General features: G+C 42.3%; 1 protein-coding gene across 1 annotated transcript in view; it reads right to left on the minus strand.

Moving 5' to 3' along the window:
- Nucleotides 1-3,364: 3,364 nt before the first annotated feature.
- The window catches only part of POLR3A (RNA polymerase III subunit A), a 567,405-nt gene continuing 556,330 nt past the window's right edge, over nt 3,365-14,439 (minus strand). Inside the window, exon 31 of the mRNA XM_069753076.1 lies at nt 3,365-4,397. Coding sequence (XP_069609177.1) covers nt 4,240-4,397 — 158 coding nt within the window. The 3' untranslated portion in view covers nt 3,365-4,239. The remainder of the gene's footprint in view (nt 4,398-14,439) is intronic.

Below are 14,439 nucleotides of genomic sequence, written 5' to 3' on the forward strand. Positions count from 1 at the left end.
GGCAGCCATCACACACTAAAAGACGCTTTTTATTGCAAAAAATAGTTTTTGCATCACCACATTTTGAGAGCTATAATTTATCCATATTTTGGCCCACAGAGTCATATGAGGTCTTGTTTTTTGCGGGACGAGTTGACGTTTTTATTGGTAACATTTTTGGGCAGATGACATTTTTTGATCGCTTTTTATTCCGATTTTTGGGAGGCGGAATGAACAAAAACCAGCAATTCCTGAATTTCTTTTAGGGGGGGCGTTTATACCGTTCCACGTTTGGTAAAATGGATAAAGCAGTTTTATTCTTCAGGTCAGTACGATTACAGCGATACCTCATTTATGTAATTTTTTTATGTTTTGGCGCTTTTACACAATAAAAACTATTTTATATAAAAAAATAATTGTTTTTGCATTGCATTATTCTGAGAGCTATAACTTTTTTATTTTTCTGCTGATGATGCTGTATGGTGGCTTTTTTTTTGCGGGACAAGATGACGTTTTCAGCGGTACCATGGTTATTTATATCCGTCGTTTTGATCGCGTGTTATTCCACTTTTTGTTCGCCTGTATGATAATAAAGCAATGTTTTTTGCCTTGTTTTTTTTTTTTTTTTTTTTGCGGTGTTCACTGAAGGGGTTAACTAGTGGGATAGTTTTATAGAGCGGGTCGTTATGGACGCGGCGATACCAAATATGTGTACATTTATTGTTTTTTTTTTTTTTTTACATAAATAAATGGATTTATTGGGAAATGTTTTTTTTTTTTTATTTGGGGATTTTTTTAAATTTTTTTTACACATTCTATTTTTTTTTTTTAACTTTCTAACTTTGTCCCAGGGTGGGACATCTCTGTATTAGATCAGATCGTTGATCTGACACTGTGCATAGCACAATGTCAGATCAACGATCTGACAGGCAGTTTAGCTGGCTTTCCAGCGCCTGCTCTCAGCAGGCGCCGGCTAGCCAGGTAATTTCATGACCCGGAAGGAGTCCGGCGGCCATCTTGGATCCGGGGACTCCTTCCGGGTCACCGGAGCAACGCGATCTCATTGCGTTGCTCCGGTGGGAGAGCGCAGGGAGCCCCCGTCCCTGCGCGATCCCCCTCTAAGCCGCTGTCACTACTGACAGCGGCATCAGAGGGGTTAAATGCCCGTGATCGGCGATAGCGCCGATCGTGGGCATTGCTGCGGGGTGTCAGCTGTCATATACAGCTGACACCCGCACCCGACCACCGCGGCGCTCAGCGCGAGACCGCGGTGGTCGGTGCGCCGTACTAGTACTGCTGCTGGCACAAATGCAGTGCCGGCAGCGCAGTACTAGTACGGCGCGTGGCACGAAGGGGTTAAGATTTGTATTTGTGTGTTTTAATATATGCGGAGCTAAATAATATAAAAAAAGAAATGTAACATACAAGGACCTAGCGATAGATAAGCATGTGATTAGAATACGAAATGTGATTGGTTCATAGTAAGTATAAAGGTACTGTCACACTAAACGATATCGCTAGCGATCCGTGACTTTGCAGCGTCCTAGCTAGCGATATCGTTCGGTTTGACACACAGCAGCGATCAGAATCCTGCTGTGATGTCGTTGGTCGCTGCAGAAAGTCCAGCACTTTATTTCGTCGCTGGACCTCCTGCTGACATCGCTGAATCGGCGTGTGTGACGCCGATTCAGCGATGTCTTCGCTGGTAACCAGGGTAAACATCGGGTTACTAAGCGCAGGGCCACGCTTAGTAACCCGATGTTTACCCTGGTTACCAGCGTAAAAGTAAAAAAAAAACAAACACTACATACTTACCTTCCGCTGTCTCTCCCTCGGCGCTTTGCAGCTCTGCCCTGTATAAGCACAGCGGCCGGAAAGCAGAGCGGTGACATCACCGCTGTGCTTTCCGGCCGCTGTGCTTACACAGGGCAGAGAAGCAGAGCGCCGAGGGACAGACAGCGGAAGGTAAGTATGTAGTGTTTTTTTTTTTTTACTTTTACGCTGGTAACCAGGGTAAACATCGGGTTACTAAGCGCGGCCCTGCGCTTAGTAACCCGATGTTTACCCTGGTTACCGGCATAGTTGGTCGCTGGAGAGCTGTCTGTGTGACAGCTCTCCAGCGACCAAACAGCGACGCTGCAGCGATCCGGATCGTTGTCGGTATCGCTGCAGCGTCGCTTAGTGTGACGGTACCTTAAGACTATTGCATGAGTCTAATGAAATCAGCTGTGATAAAGATCTTATCAGATCGAAACGCGTTGCTGGACTGTCAGCACACTAGTGCACCTTTACAGAATGAGGATTTAGCTGCTGTTTGAAATTTTAATATGTCTTCAATAAAAGAATTTGTTTAAGGAGCTGGGACAACACTATTTTTTTCTTCATGTTTAATACTACACAACCACCACCTCCGAGAATTATTAGGTGTTAGAATCTGTTTTGTTTTTTGACCATCCGTCATCTTGTTGTGGTTTCCTGGCTGCTGGTCTTTTTCCCCTGGTGCTGGGTTGCCTTAGGCATAGTGATTGTATCACCCTTTATTACCCAGCACCTGCCTCCCATTCCTTGCTGGACAACAGTGCTAATTCGCTTGAGTTCTGGCTAGGTGCTTTGAAAGCTTTCTGTGTTTGATATTGTGCAGTTCTGATATCTCTGGTTCTGCTATCTTTAGTTTCTGTTTTCAGTTGGTTTCTGCAGCCGTCTCCGTGTTTCTATTAGGAGGTGACCAGTTTTTTATACCCAGTCCTTAGATCTTTCAGGGACCTCCATCCCCCTATCTATAGGTCTTTGCTGAGATTAACCTAGGATCGTAGGTGGGTCTATTCGCAAGGAATGGGTCACCCACTCCATCGTAGGGTATCAGCCTAGTCTCAGTGCAGGGTCAGTTTTCCACCTTCTATCCTAGTTCTGTGTTGCAGTTCCGTAACAGTTTGTCCAGCCACACATATATATATAAAAAAAATCCTTTCCTTCAATATGTGCAGCGTCCAAGAACTTGCTCAAGCTTGCAAGGTTTAACTTTGGAAGTAGCCGACCTGCAACAGCACATGAGTAATTACTCTGGAGCATGCTCTGAAGAACCTAAGGCAGGATTACCTGAGTTTTTTCTGGTAAACGGCAGGAATTTTTTACATTTAAAAATGCATGTTTACTATATTTTCGGCTTAGACCCAGATCCTCAGGGAGTGAATTACAGCGTGTGGGGATTATTATGTCTTTATTGCGAAATGAACCCCAAATCTGGGCATTTTCATTACATCCTGATGATCCTTGTTTGAAACAGTTTCAAAGTTTCAGAAGTAGCATTTTTTTCTGCTATGGGATTGTTATATGATGATCCTGATCAGGTCACATCAGCTGAGGCAGTAAAATATAAATCCGGCACTCAAAAATATGGAAATTTATTAATTTATTTCATGATCCCAAAACAATTCATACCGTTTCGGTCTTTATGACCTTCATCAGACTTGGATACAAAAGGAAAAACAAAACAAAAAAAAACATTAATCCAAACTCCATATTATACATACAGAAAATTCATCAAGTACAATGGATCCTACATGATACATCTACAGTGATTTGAAAGACGTTCCTAATCCTGCAACAGCTATTTATGTAAGGCTCAATTATTCATCAAAATTTCACAGATATTTACATATTTATCTCGAATATAGTAAAATACAGCATTTTAACAAAAGATCCAAAGTAAATTAATTTTTATAACAAAGTTCCAATATTCAGTGATATATGGCATATGACATAGGCATAATTCATGATAGAGTAATTCATATAAAGAAATCATCATAACAGAAGTACTTGATATATTTCATATTATATATATTTCATATGTTTTCATAGTTTCCACAGTCCTATCCTATCCTATGATATCCCATATAGTAAGAAACGGGAAAATGATGCTTACCGCTAGATGCAGTGACAGAGAAAATAACCGACCTATAAAGTGCATGCGACTCCTTCAGGAGTTCTACAAAAAAAGCACAGTAAAAGAAAATCTCAGTGTTCCAGCTACAGTCTGAAAGAGCTAGTGTGCAGGGAGAGCTTACCGCATATGTGTCCGGTGGTCCAAATGCTGCTAACCGCATAGAGCAGCGTGTGGTATGTCTGCATGTCATGCTGACATCACATCTGCACTAAATAGCCCTTAACCCGGAAGTGACGTCAGAATAAGCGACAAACACTAGGTGGAAGGCAAGAGAGAAACTGGTGCAACCGGAAGTATGTCACTGCAGTGTCTAAAGGTCACAACTCCTCTATGGAATGCTGTTTTGAAACGCAGAAGTGAGCGGTAAGCCTCCCAGTGAAGAACGGAAGTCCCAATCCACAGTGAATCGGAATATTCAGCGCTGGAACGTGCGGATCAGGTGAGTATAGTGTAAAATAAAGGATCAATTGGCTGCCTAAGGAAACAGAAGAAAAATTAAAAGGAATAATTAAAAAAGAATAGATGAACTGGTATTATAATAAGCATCATTTAACCCTAATATGAATAAAATCAATGGGTTACAAACCATAAGTATATTCAGTATAAGTATTTTAGGCATCATTTTATCCTAATAAGAATGAAATATATGGATTGCAAACAATAAGTATATCTAAGTATATTCCCAAACATATCACTGATTACTAGAGGTACATTAATGCATACATCACATTAACAAAAAGCAAATAACACCAACCAAATATTTGATAAGAAGCCATATCATTGGTCTCTAGGTCAGGAATTCTAAAATTAAACATATCTATAATCCTACTTCTAACGATGAGAAAAAAAATCCAAAATAAACTTTAAAAGAGACCCGTAAGATTATTATGCCTGTTCAAGCCCTTAGGTTCCAGACTTTGTAAAAAATGGATCCAATAGGCCTCTCTATGTAATAATCTTTTATTTAAGTTGCCCCCTCTTCTATTCAGAGAAATCTGTTCTAACACCAAAAACCGTAATTGCGCAACGGAATGTCCTGCTTCATGAACATGATATGGAATAGGAAGATGATATTTCCCACAACGAATGTCCGATTTATGATGTGAAATACGATTCTTGATCATCTGAGTTGTTTCACCTACATAGATTTTACCACTGGGACATTTTATAGCATAAATTACTTGCTTAGAATCACAAGTAAAAAATCCTTGGATAGGGATGGCGGTTCCTGTCAATGGATGAGAGATCTTAGGACCTTTCAATACATTTGCGCATTGCGCACATTGTAGACATGGAAAAGTCCCTTTTCGTGGTGTTTGTAAAAATGTCTGTCGTGCAACATTGGAAAGTGAACCGATATCTGCTCTTACGATTTTATTTTTTAAATTACTCGGCCGTCTAAAACAAGGCAAAAAAGGAACTTGAAATTCAGGTACTCCTGGAAAACTATCCTGCAATATATGCCAATATTTGCGGATCTTGTTGTGGAGTTTATACATATAAGGGTGAAACGTATGAACTAGGGGGATCCTCACAGATTGTCCTGGACTCCTGTTTCGACTTACATTATTACGGCATTGCCGTAATATACGACGTGGATAACCCCTCTGTAAAAACTTATTTTCCATCTCATCTAAGCACTGCAAACATAAAGTTGAATCGCTTATATAGGGCTGGATATAGGGGCTGGCATCTCTTCTCTGAGCACCTGATCTCCTAAGGAGTGACGTGTCAGATTATTTGGATTAGAATGTGCCTTTTTTTCACGAGCACCCTTGATTTTTTATCCATTTTCTTGTATAAGATATCCACTTTATTACTAATTTTTTCTCAAACTCTGGATCTATTTATTTGGAGGAGTGGAATATGTCTACAATTAGTTTTTCATACAGTGAAATAGAAGTGGCTAATATTGTCTCACAAGTCACGGCGTGTAGTGACTTTTTACAAGTCTCGGGCAGCGAATTTAGGTCATGGGACCTGGAAAGAGAGTCCCGCCATCTGGTGATTTTAGAGTTACACAGCATCACTATTGCTGAATATATAAAAACGCAATGTATTCCAAGAGGCCTTCGCATTTCATTACGACCCACCTTATTTCAAGATAATTCTAACTTCTGCTCCAAATTTGAGCGGATATTGAATAAATGCTCGGTGGACCTGATGACTTTGACTATAATACCAGTTAATCTATTCTTTTTTAATTATTCCCTTTAATTTTATTTTTCTTCTGTTTCCTTAGGCAGCCAATTGATTCTTTATTTTACACTATACTCACCTGATCCACACGTTCCAGCGCTGAATATTCCGATTCACTGTGGATTGGGACTTCCGTTCTTCACTGGGAGGCCTACCGCTCACTTCTGCGTTTCATAACAGCATTCCATAGAGGAGTTGTGACCTTTAGACACTGCAGTGACATACTTCTGATTGCGCTGGTTTCTCTCTTGCGTTCCACCTAGCGTTTCAGTCGCTTATTCTGATGTCACTTCCGGGTTAAGGGCTATTTAGTGCAGATGTGATGTCAGCATACCACATGCCGCTCTTTGCGGTTAGCAGCATTTTGACCACTGGACACATATGCGGTAAGCTCTCCCTGCACACTAGCTCTTTCAGACTGTAGCTGGAACACAGAGATTTTCTTTTACTGTGCTTTTTTTGCTGAACCTTTCCTCTGCTTCTTTTGTAGAACTCCTGAAGGAGTCGCATGCACTTTATAGGTCGTTTTTTTTTTCTCTGTCACTGCATCTAGTGGTAAGCGTCATTTTCCTGTTTCTTACTATATGGGATATCATAGGATAGGATAGGACTATGGAAACTATGAAACATATGAAATACAGGGTGGAGCGCAGTAATTTGCTTTTTTGCACTGCATGCTGTGGCGGCACTGTCGGTCGAAGAGAGGGGAGAGTGGGTGTGGCTTACAGTGGCTGATGGGAGATTTGTATTCCTCTGCCTTTCAGTTGCCATCATGCAGTGGACACGTGAGGAGAGGTCATTTTGTGTTGAAGCGTATTTTTCAAATGCCCACTCGATCATTGCAGTGCAGCGTGCTTTTCGTTTACAATTCGCTGTTCCTCCACGCGGATGTGTTCCTGGACGGCAATCAATTGTAAATTGGGTGAATGCATTCAGAACAGCAGGGAATGTGTCATGTGTACGAAGGGGACCTGAGAGAAGGATTATAACACCACAAAACATCGAGAGAGTTAGAGCAGCAGTACTGCAATCTCCGAAACGCTCTGCTCGGAAGCAATCATTTGCTCTTGGCATTTCAAGACGTTCTCTTCACCGGATTCTTCATGATGAACTGAATTTTCACCCGTATAAAATGTGCGTGGTCCAACATTTGTCAGCATGGGACTATTTGACACGGCGGACCTCTTGTGAAGACATGTTAGCAACGATACCCCGTGACGCAATTGTGTTTTTTTCTGATGAGGCACATTTTTACCTCAGTGGGTGTGTAAACAAACAAAATATGCATTACTGGAGTGAAACAAACCCCAGAGAAGTTCACGAGAGACCTCTGCATTCGGACCGCGTCACTGTGTGGTGCGCCATATCACGAGTAGGCATCATTGGTCCTTACTTTTTTCAGGATAATGGTCGTGCCATAACTGTGAACTCCGAACGGTACTTGTCTATGATACAGGATTATTTTCAGCCGGCTCTTGAGGCAATGGAACTAGAGGATACATGGTTCCAACAGGATGGTGCCACTGCACACACAGCGAGGGTTACCATGAATTGTTTGAGGCAAATGTTTCCTGGACGGCTTATCTCTTTGAGGGGAGATGTGTTGTGAGTTCTGTTTTTGGGCTCCCTCTGGTGGTTACTGATGGTACTGGGTGACTTGTCTTTCCTGGGTCTCTGGGTTCCACCTGTTCCATCAGGATATGGGAGTTTCCTATTTAACCTGGCTTTGCTGGCATTTCCTCGCCGGTTATCAATGTATCCAGTGTGTCTTGTTACCTCTGCTCCCTGCTCCTAGAACCTTCTGGTCAAGCTAAGTTTGGATTTTCCTGTTTTGGTGTTTTGCTTTATTTGGTTTTTAGTCCAGCCTGCAGATATGTGATTCTTTGCTGCTTGTTGCTCTAGTGCAGAGGTCCCCAACTCCAGTCCTCAAGGCCCACCAACAGGTCATGTTTTCAGGATTTCCTTTGCATTGCACAGGTGATGCAATTATTACCTGGGCAAGACTAAGGAAATCTTGAAAACATGACATGTTGGTGGGCCTTGAGGACTGGAGTTGGGGACCCCTGCTCTAGTGGGCTGAAATTGCTCCTCATGTACCATGAGTTGGCACATGAGTTCAAGTAATTTCAGGATGGTTTTTTGAAGGGTTTTTCGCTGACCGCGCAGTTCACTTTTGTATCCTCTGCTATCTAGCTTTAGCGGGCCTCATTTTGCTGAAACTGTTTTCATACTGCGTATGTGCTTTCCTCTCATTTCACCGTCATTATATGTGGGGGGCTGCTATTTCTGTGGGGTATTTCTCTGGAGGCAAGAGAGGTCTGTGTTTCTTCTAATAGGGGAAGTTAGATCTTCGGCTGGAGCGAGACGTCTAGGATCATCGTAGGCACATTCCCCGGCTACTTTTATTTGTGTGTTAGGTTCAGGGTCGCGGTCAGCTCAGGTTCCATCGCCCTAGAGCTTGTTTGTATCTGTGCTTGTCCTTTAGTGATCCCCTGCCATTGGGATCATGACAGAGATGTGAACTGGCCAGCACGCTCACCAGATTTAGCCCCATGCGATTTTTTTCCTTTGGGGTTACCTGAAGTCTAAGGTGTATATCAACCGTCCCAACACCTTGGAAGACCTAAGGAACAATATTGAAGCTGAAATTGGCAGAATACCAGTGGACATGCTTGTTAGAGTTCATGAAAACTTCAGAAAACATATGCAGCAGTGTGTGGATAGCGAAGGTCGACATTTGCCAGATACACTATTTAAAACCATGTAATTTAAAAATTCCATTACTGTTCAGTATAATTAAAATATAAAATAAATTTTTCTAATGATCATAATTTTTTTATTTCATTCCCAAATCAGCAAATTACCGCGCTCCACCCTGTATATATACCATGAAATATATTAAGTACTTCTGTTATGATGATTTCTTTATATGAATTACTCTATCATGAATTATGCCTATGTCATATGCCATATATCACTGAATATTTGATCTTTGTTATAAAAATTAATTTACTTTGGATCTTTTGTTAAAATCCTGTATTTTACTATATTTGAGATAAATATATAAATATCTGTGAAATTTTGATGAATAATTGAGCCTTACATAAATAGCTGTTGCAGGATTAGGAACGTCTTTCAAATCACTATAGATGTATCATGTAGGATCCATTGTACTTGATGAATTTTCTGTATGTATAATATGGAGTTTGGATTTATGTTTTTTTTTCGTTTTGTTTTTCCTTTTGTATCCAAGTCTGATGAAGGTCATAAAGACCGAAACGGTATGAATTGTTTGGGGATCATGAAATAAATTTCCATATTTTTTAGTTCCGGATTTATATTATATTGGATATAGGGGTTGGCTTCCCTTCTCTGAGCACCTGATCTACTAAGGAGTGACGTGTCAGATTATTTGGATCAGGTGAGGCAGAGCTCTGATGGCTTAAACAGGGTTCTGTTGATGCTGAGAGGCATTGCACCCAGTTCAGATGATGGTTCGCAGAGGTCAGGTGGAATGACCCAGCATCAGTGTTTTGCAGGTTTAAGTGAAAGAGTTAAAGATTGGCTCATTGCATATCCTGCGCCTGATATTTGGAAACTGCTATGCTGTTAGCTATCCGTGTGGATAATGCTGAACCCCGTCTCTCAGGATAGCCCCGTCGACAACGGGGAACCGATGCAACTTGGGGTGATGTCCTCTCATTCCCAGGAGAGGGAGAAGAGGTTTTCTGAAGGGCTATGCTTGTATTGTGGTAAGACTGACCATTTTATTAAGCAATGTGAGGTTCGTATAACGAAAGAAAAAAAAAGGTCAGTAGGAGTAACACTTTAGTTCGTATTGCGTTTTTACGATCCGCAGGAGTTTTTTCCTAGCAATACCACATATCATGGTCATTCCATTGATTTTCAGGTAATGGTGGATTGTAGTTCTGCACTTAATTTGATTGCTGCTGGTCTTTTTCCCCTGGTGCTGGGTTGTCTTAGGTCAGGTGATTGTATCACCCTTTATTACCCAGCACATGCCTCCCATTCCTTGCTGGACAACAGTGTTAATCCGCTAGAGTTCTGGCTTGGTGCTTTGATATTGTGCTGTTCTGGGATCTCTGGTTCTGCTATCCTTAGTTTTTGTTTTCAGTTGGTTTCTGCAGCCGTCTCTGTGTTTTCTATTAGGAGGTGACCTGTTTTTATACCCAGTCCTTAGCGGGAAGGAGGTCCCTGAATGATCTATCTATAGGTCTTCGCTGAGATTAACCTAGGATCGTCAGTGGGTCTATTCGCAAGGAATGGGTCGCCCACTCCATCGTAGGGTATCAGCCTAGTCTCAGTCAGTTTTCCCCCTTCTATCCTAGTTCTGTGTTGCAGTTCCATAACAGTAAGTTTGCAGGTGGCTGTCTGCATCAGTATTTTGCAACTGTGCTGCCCCCTACCTTTATCAAGGGAATCTGTTGCATCCTGCTAAGTGAATTGGTTATATGACCTAGTGTTGAGGAGGCTGTATCTTTTTTTTTTTTTTTTGGGGGGGGGGGGGGGGAGGTGTAGCTACACCTCAAATCTCACTCTAGCAGGGACTGGGGTAAAATTTTTGGCAAGGAACACACTTTGTTCCTTGTCTGATTCATGGGTTAGGAACCTCACACTCCAAACCTCCACCTCATTGAAACTGGAGAGAAAACTGCAGGTCATGAATCAGGGCCAATGTCAGTACCTGAACTGGAGTATTCAGGGGATCCATATGTACTAAATTTCACATACTGATCCTAGGTCTCTAGCATTCTTGAAAGTAAATGATGTAAATGAGAAAATTTTATTTTTTTTTATTCCAAAAAGTATTAAAAATATGAACACGCCAGACTAAATTGAGCACAATTAATACCAAATTGCAAAAGTGATAACATCAAAAGTACTTAATAAATCTTACTTATTTCCATTACCATCTCCTTTATTTATTCTTTGATGGCTCTGGACACTCATGCTCACTGTTTTCCAGGACATTTTTCGCCCTAATTTTTCTCCCACCCCATGCGTCTGTCCTACAACAGCTGAGCACTGGTTAGTGACACAAATCACTAATCGGCCTCTGGTTGTTTTTTTTTGCATGTGAAATAAAAAAAAAAATTACTTCGATTAGTTGATAGGACTAGATTGGAACAGAAAAAATATATCAGTATTTTCTTTTACTGACGTACGTTTAGTACGTTTTTTTTTTTATTCCAACAATTTTTATTTTTCTTTTCTAAATAAAAAAAAGTTTACACCAAACAGTCACACACACCTGAATAAAATTTGGTCCACTCACACAAACACCGCATACATGAAAAAATGTTGTCCCGCTCATTTGAAACACGGTATTCAGCTGAGGAGGCATACGCTTTCCTTGCCTCCAAAAGGAAGAGGATGCCACCTTCCTTTATTTTTCATCCTTCTTCTCTTCATCATATGATACCAAATGGCAACACAGATGCCTCAGGACAGAAACTGAATGAGCCCCTATCGTTAATGACCCGTTATGGACCTCAACCCCTCCGCCATCAATACTATGAGCCACAGATTCTGCGCAAGCAGAAATCCAATTTGAAAAAGTTTATTTATGTGAGGGCGGTGGTGTCCAGGTCTTTTCTCTGAGGAATTAGCAAACCTCATAGTGGCCGAGACAAATTTGTATGCCCAGCAATATTTGGCCCAAAACAACTCCACTTCATTTTCTAACTGGACCCCTGTAGACGCAAGAAAAATAGGGTTAATGAAGAAGCCAGAACTTCGGCAATACTGAAGTGTTAATGTTTTATACAACACTCCACTGTTTCGTATTCCGCAATAAATGTTTTGATGGAATGTAAAACATTTTTGCATTGCAATGATAATGCACGGTGTCCTCCCAGAGATGACTCCAACTTTGACCCTCTTTTCAAAGTTCGGCCTGTCATTCCAATAAGTTTGCTGAGGTGTATGTTCACCAAAGGGACATCTGCGTGGATGAGTCTCTAATACATTTCAAGGGAACTGTCTAATTCTGACAATAACTGTCCAGTAAGAGCCAGTAAGAGCCCAAACTTAAGGACTAGGACATAAATACCGGACCACAGTAAAATTCTGATAAAATTTTACTGTGGCCCGCTATTTAGATCTTAGTCCTTAAGTTTGGGATAAATCTTTTGGCTTTTAGTGAGTGGTTTCCACTTTTATCTTGAAGTACACCTGGTAATAATAATAATAGATACTTATATTTTATCTTTTAGTATTCAGCACTTTTGGGATCCTCAGGTGTACTTTACTTAATTGACTGTCCAGTATGAGAGCCGGGTGCAGAATTAAACTCTACTAGCTGTGAGAGAGTACATGAGGGTACAAACCACAGGTTGAGAGTTTATGAAGGGAAAGAAACCTATATTTAACCCCCTGAATGCCCCCTGTCCTGGTAGTGAGTGGGAAAATTGTGTGGGATTTGGTGCACCCACTGCTGGATCAAGGCTATCACCTCTATGTAGATAACTGTTATACCAGCATCCCACTCTTCAGGTCCCTCTCTGTGCAAGCTACTGCAGCCTGCGGTAGTGCAGCGCCCCAGAGACCTGGTCGTTGCAGTAGTGTCGCTCTGCCACTAAGGGGAGTGATGGTACGTCTGATGGCACTAAAGGAGTTCACCTGACCAGGTATCACAAGCACACATTACACTTCACACTCCGGCCACTAGGGGGAGCAAAAGGTTTTATTTATTAGGCCACTCCTCACACTGGTAAAACTAGGGGTTGGATAGGAAGTTAGGGAGAAGCTGGCTGGGTTTTGCCCAGGCAACATCCCGTGGCACGGGGTGTTGCGGGGAAGATTCAGAGGGGTCCCTGTCAGGCGTGGGAACCTGGCAGTGACTTAGCGACAAGGACAGATCGTTACAGAGCCGTGCCTGCACTACCTTGCGGCGGCATCTAAAGAAAGGACACGAAGCAAAGGATATTGTGGACAGTGAGAAACGAGATCAAGCACAAAGGAGAGCCAGTAGGAGTCGTGCCCCGAGAACGGCAACATCCTACTGAGGCGTGTAGCCGGTGACCGGAACACCGAGGAAGTAACTGACTCTATGCCTTACTTCAAATACCGCAGGACAGTTAATTATAGGTTGGCTGTATACCATACATCACCTAAGCAGACATAGGGGGCAAGCGTGGAGAGGGGCGTCTCTAGGGTCCCAGAATAGCTCCGAGCCTTCCCGTCAAACGGGTGCATCCTAGCCATAACAAACTTGGGGGACGGAGAATAGAAAGAACGAGAAAGAATGAGAAAGAACGAGAACAGAAGTTGTGAGGACTATCCCGAATGCTCAGCAGGGAAGCACTACAACACACAGGCACTAGTGGTAGGCAACGATTTCCACCTGCAAAGGGAACTCTGGATGTGCCTTCGGACCGGCCGGTCTCAGACAGCCCTGTTGATAGTGCTCTGGATTGAGGATCCTGAAGTCACCAGTAAAGAGACTGCAACCCTGTGTCCTCGTTATTGACTGCACCTCACACCATCACCACCTACACCACTGGGAAGCCCTGGGGACTCACTTCACCTGTTGGAAGGTATACCATCTAGCTGCCATCACATCACCCCAGTGGACCCCGAGCAGCGTCGGTCGACCTGACCGAATACCACAGGTGGCGTCACAAACACCTAACAACTTCCTTCACCCTTTTATTGGACGCCCCTTAGCAGGGTCACGGACCGGGTCCAGCCACCGTGACAACCCCAGAACTGAGACACAGAGGACCGGTACGGGTAACCCGCGGCCCTGCGTCTGGGGGCGCTCTAGTAGTGTTGGCAAAAATCATAACGGCCTCCCTAAGATGCTAATTGGACAGCTACTCAAAGGGGGAGAGCACAGCACAATGTAGTGATGACATGATAGTGGTCAAGTACAAGAGGGATGTACTTTTCTTGACCACCATACAAGGTGATGGCAGCACCCCCACCACTCTATGAAATACCTCTACAGGTCCACAAACCAAACTGTGTACTGGGGTACAACAAAAAAATATGGAGGGGAGGAAGTTGATCTCTCTGATCTATAGTGTCCCTCCCAGAAACTATTTATAGAGTGGGTACGGAAAGTATTCATACCCCTTTAAATTTTTCAGTTTCATTGCAGCCATTTGGTAAATTCAAAAAATTTCATTTTCTTATCATTAATGTACACTCTGCACCCCATTTCGACTGAAAAAAACAAAAACAGAAATGTAGAAAATTTTGCAAATTTAATAAAGAAAAACTGAAATATCACATGGTCATAAGTATTCAGACCCTTTGCTCAGAAACTCATATTTAAGTCACATGCTGTCCAT

Source organism: Ranitomeya imitator, chromosome 2, assembly GCF_032444005.1.
Source record: "Ranitomeya imitator isolate aRanImi1 chromosome 2, aRanImi1.pri, whole genome shotgun sequence".
In the NCBI taxonomy this organism is placed as follows: domain Eukaryota; kingdom Metazoa; phylum Chordata; class Amphibia; order Anura; family Dendrobatidae; genus Ranitomeya; species Ranitomeya imitator.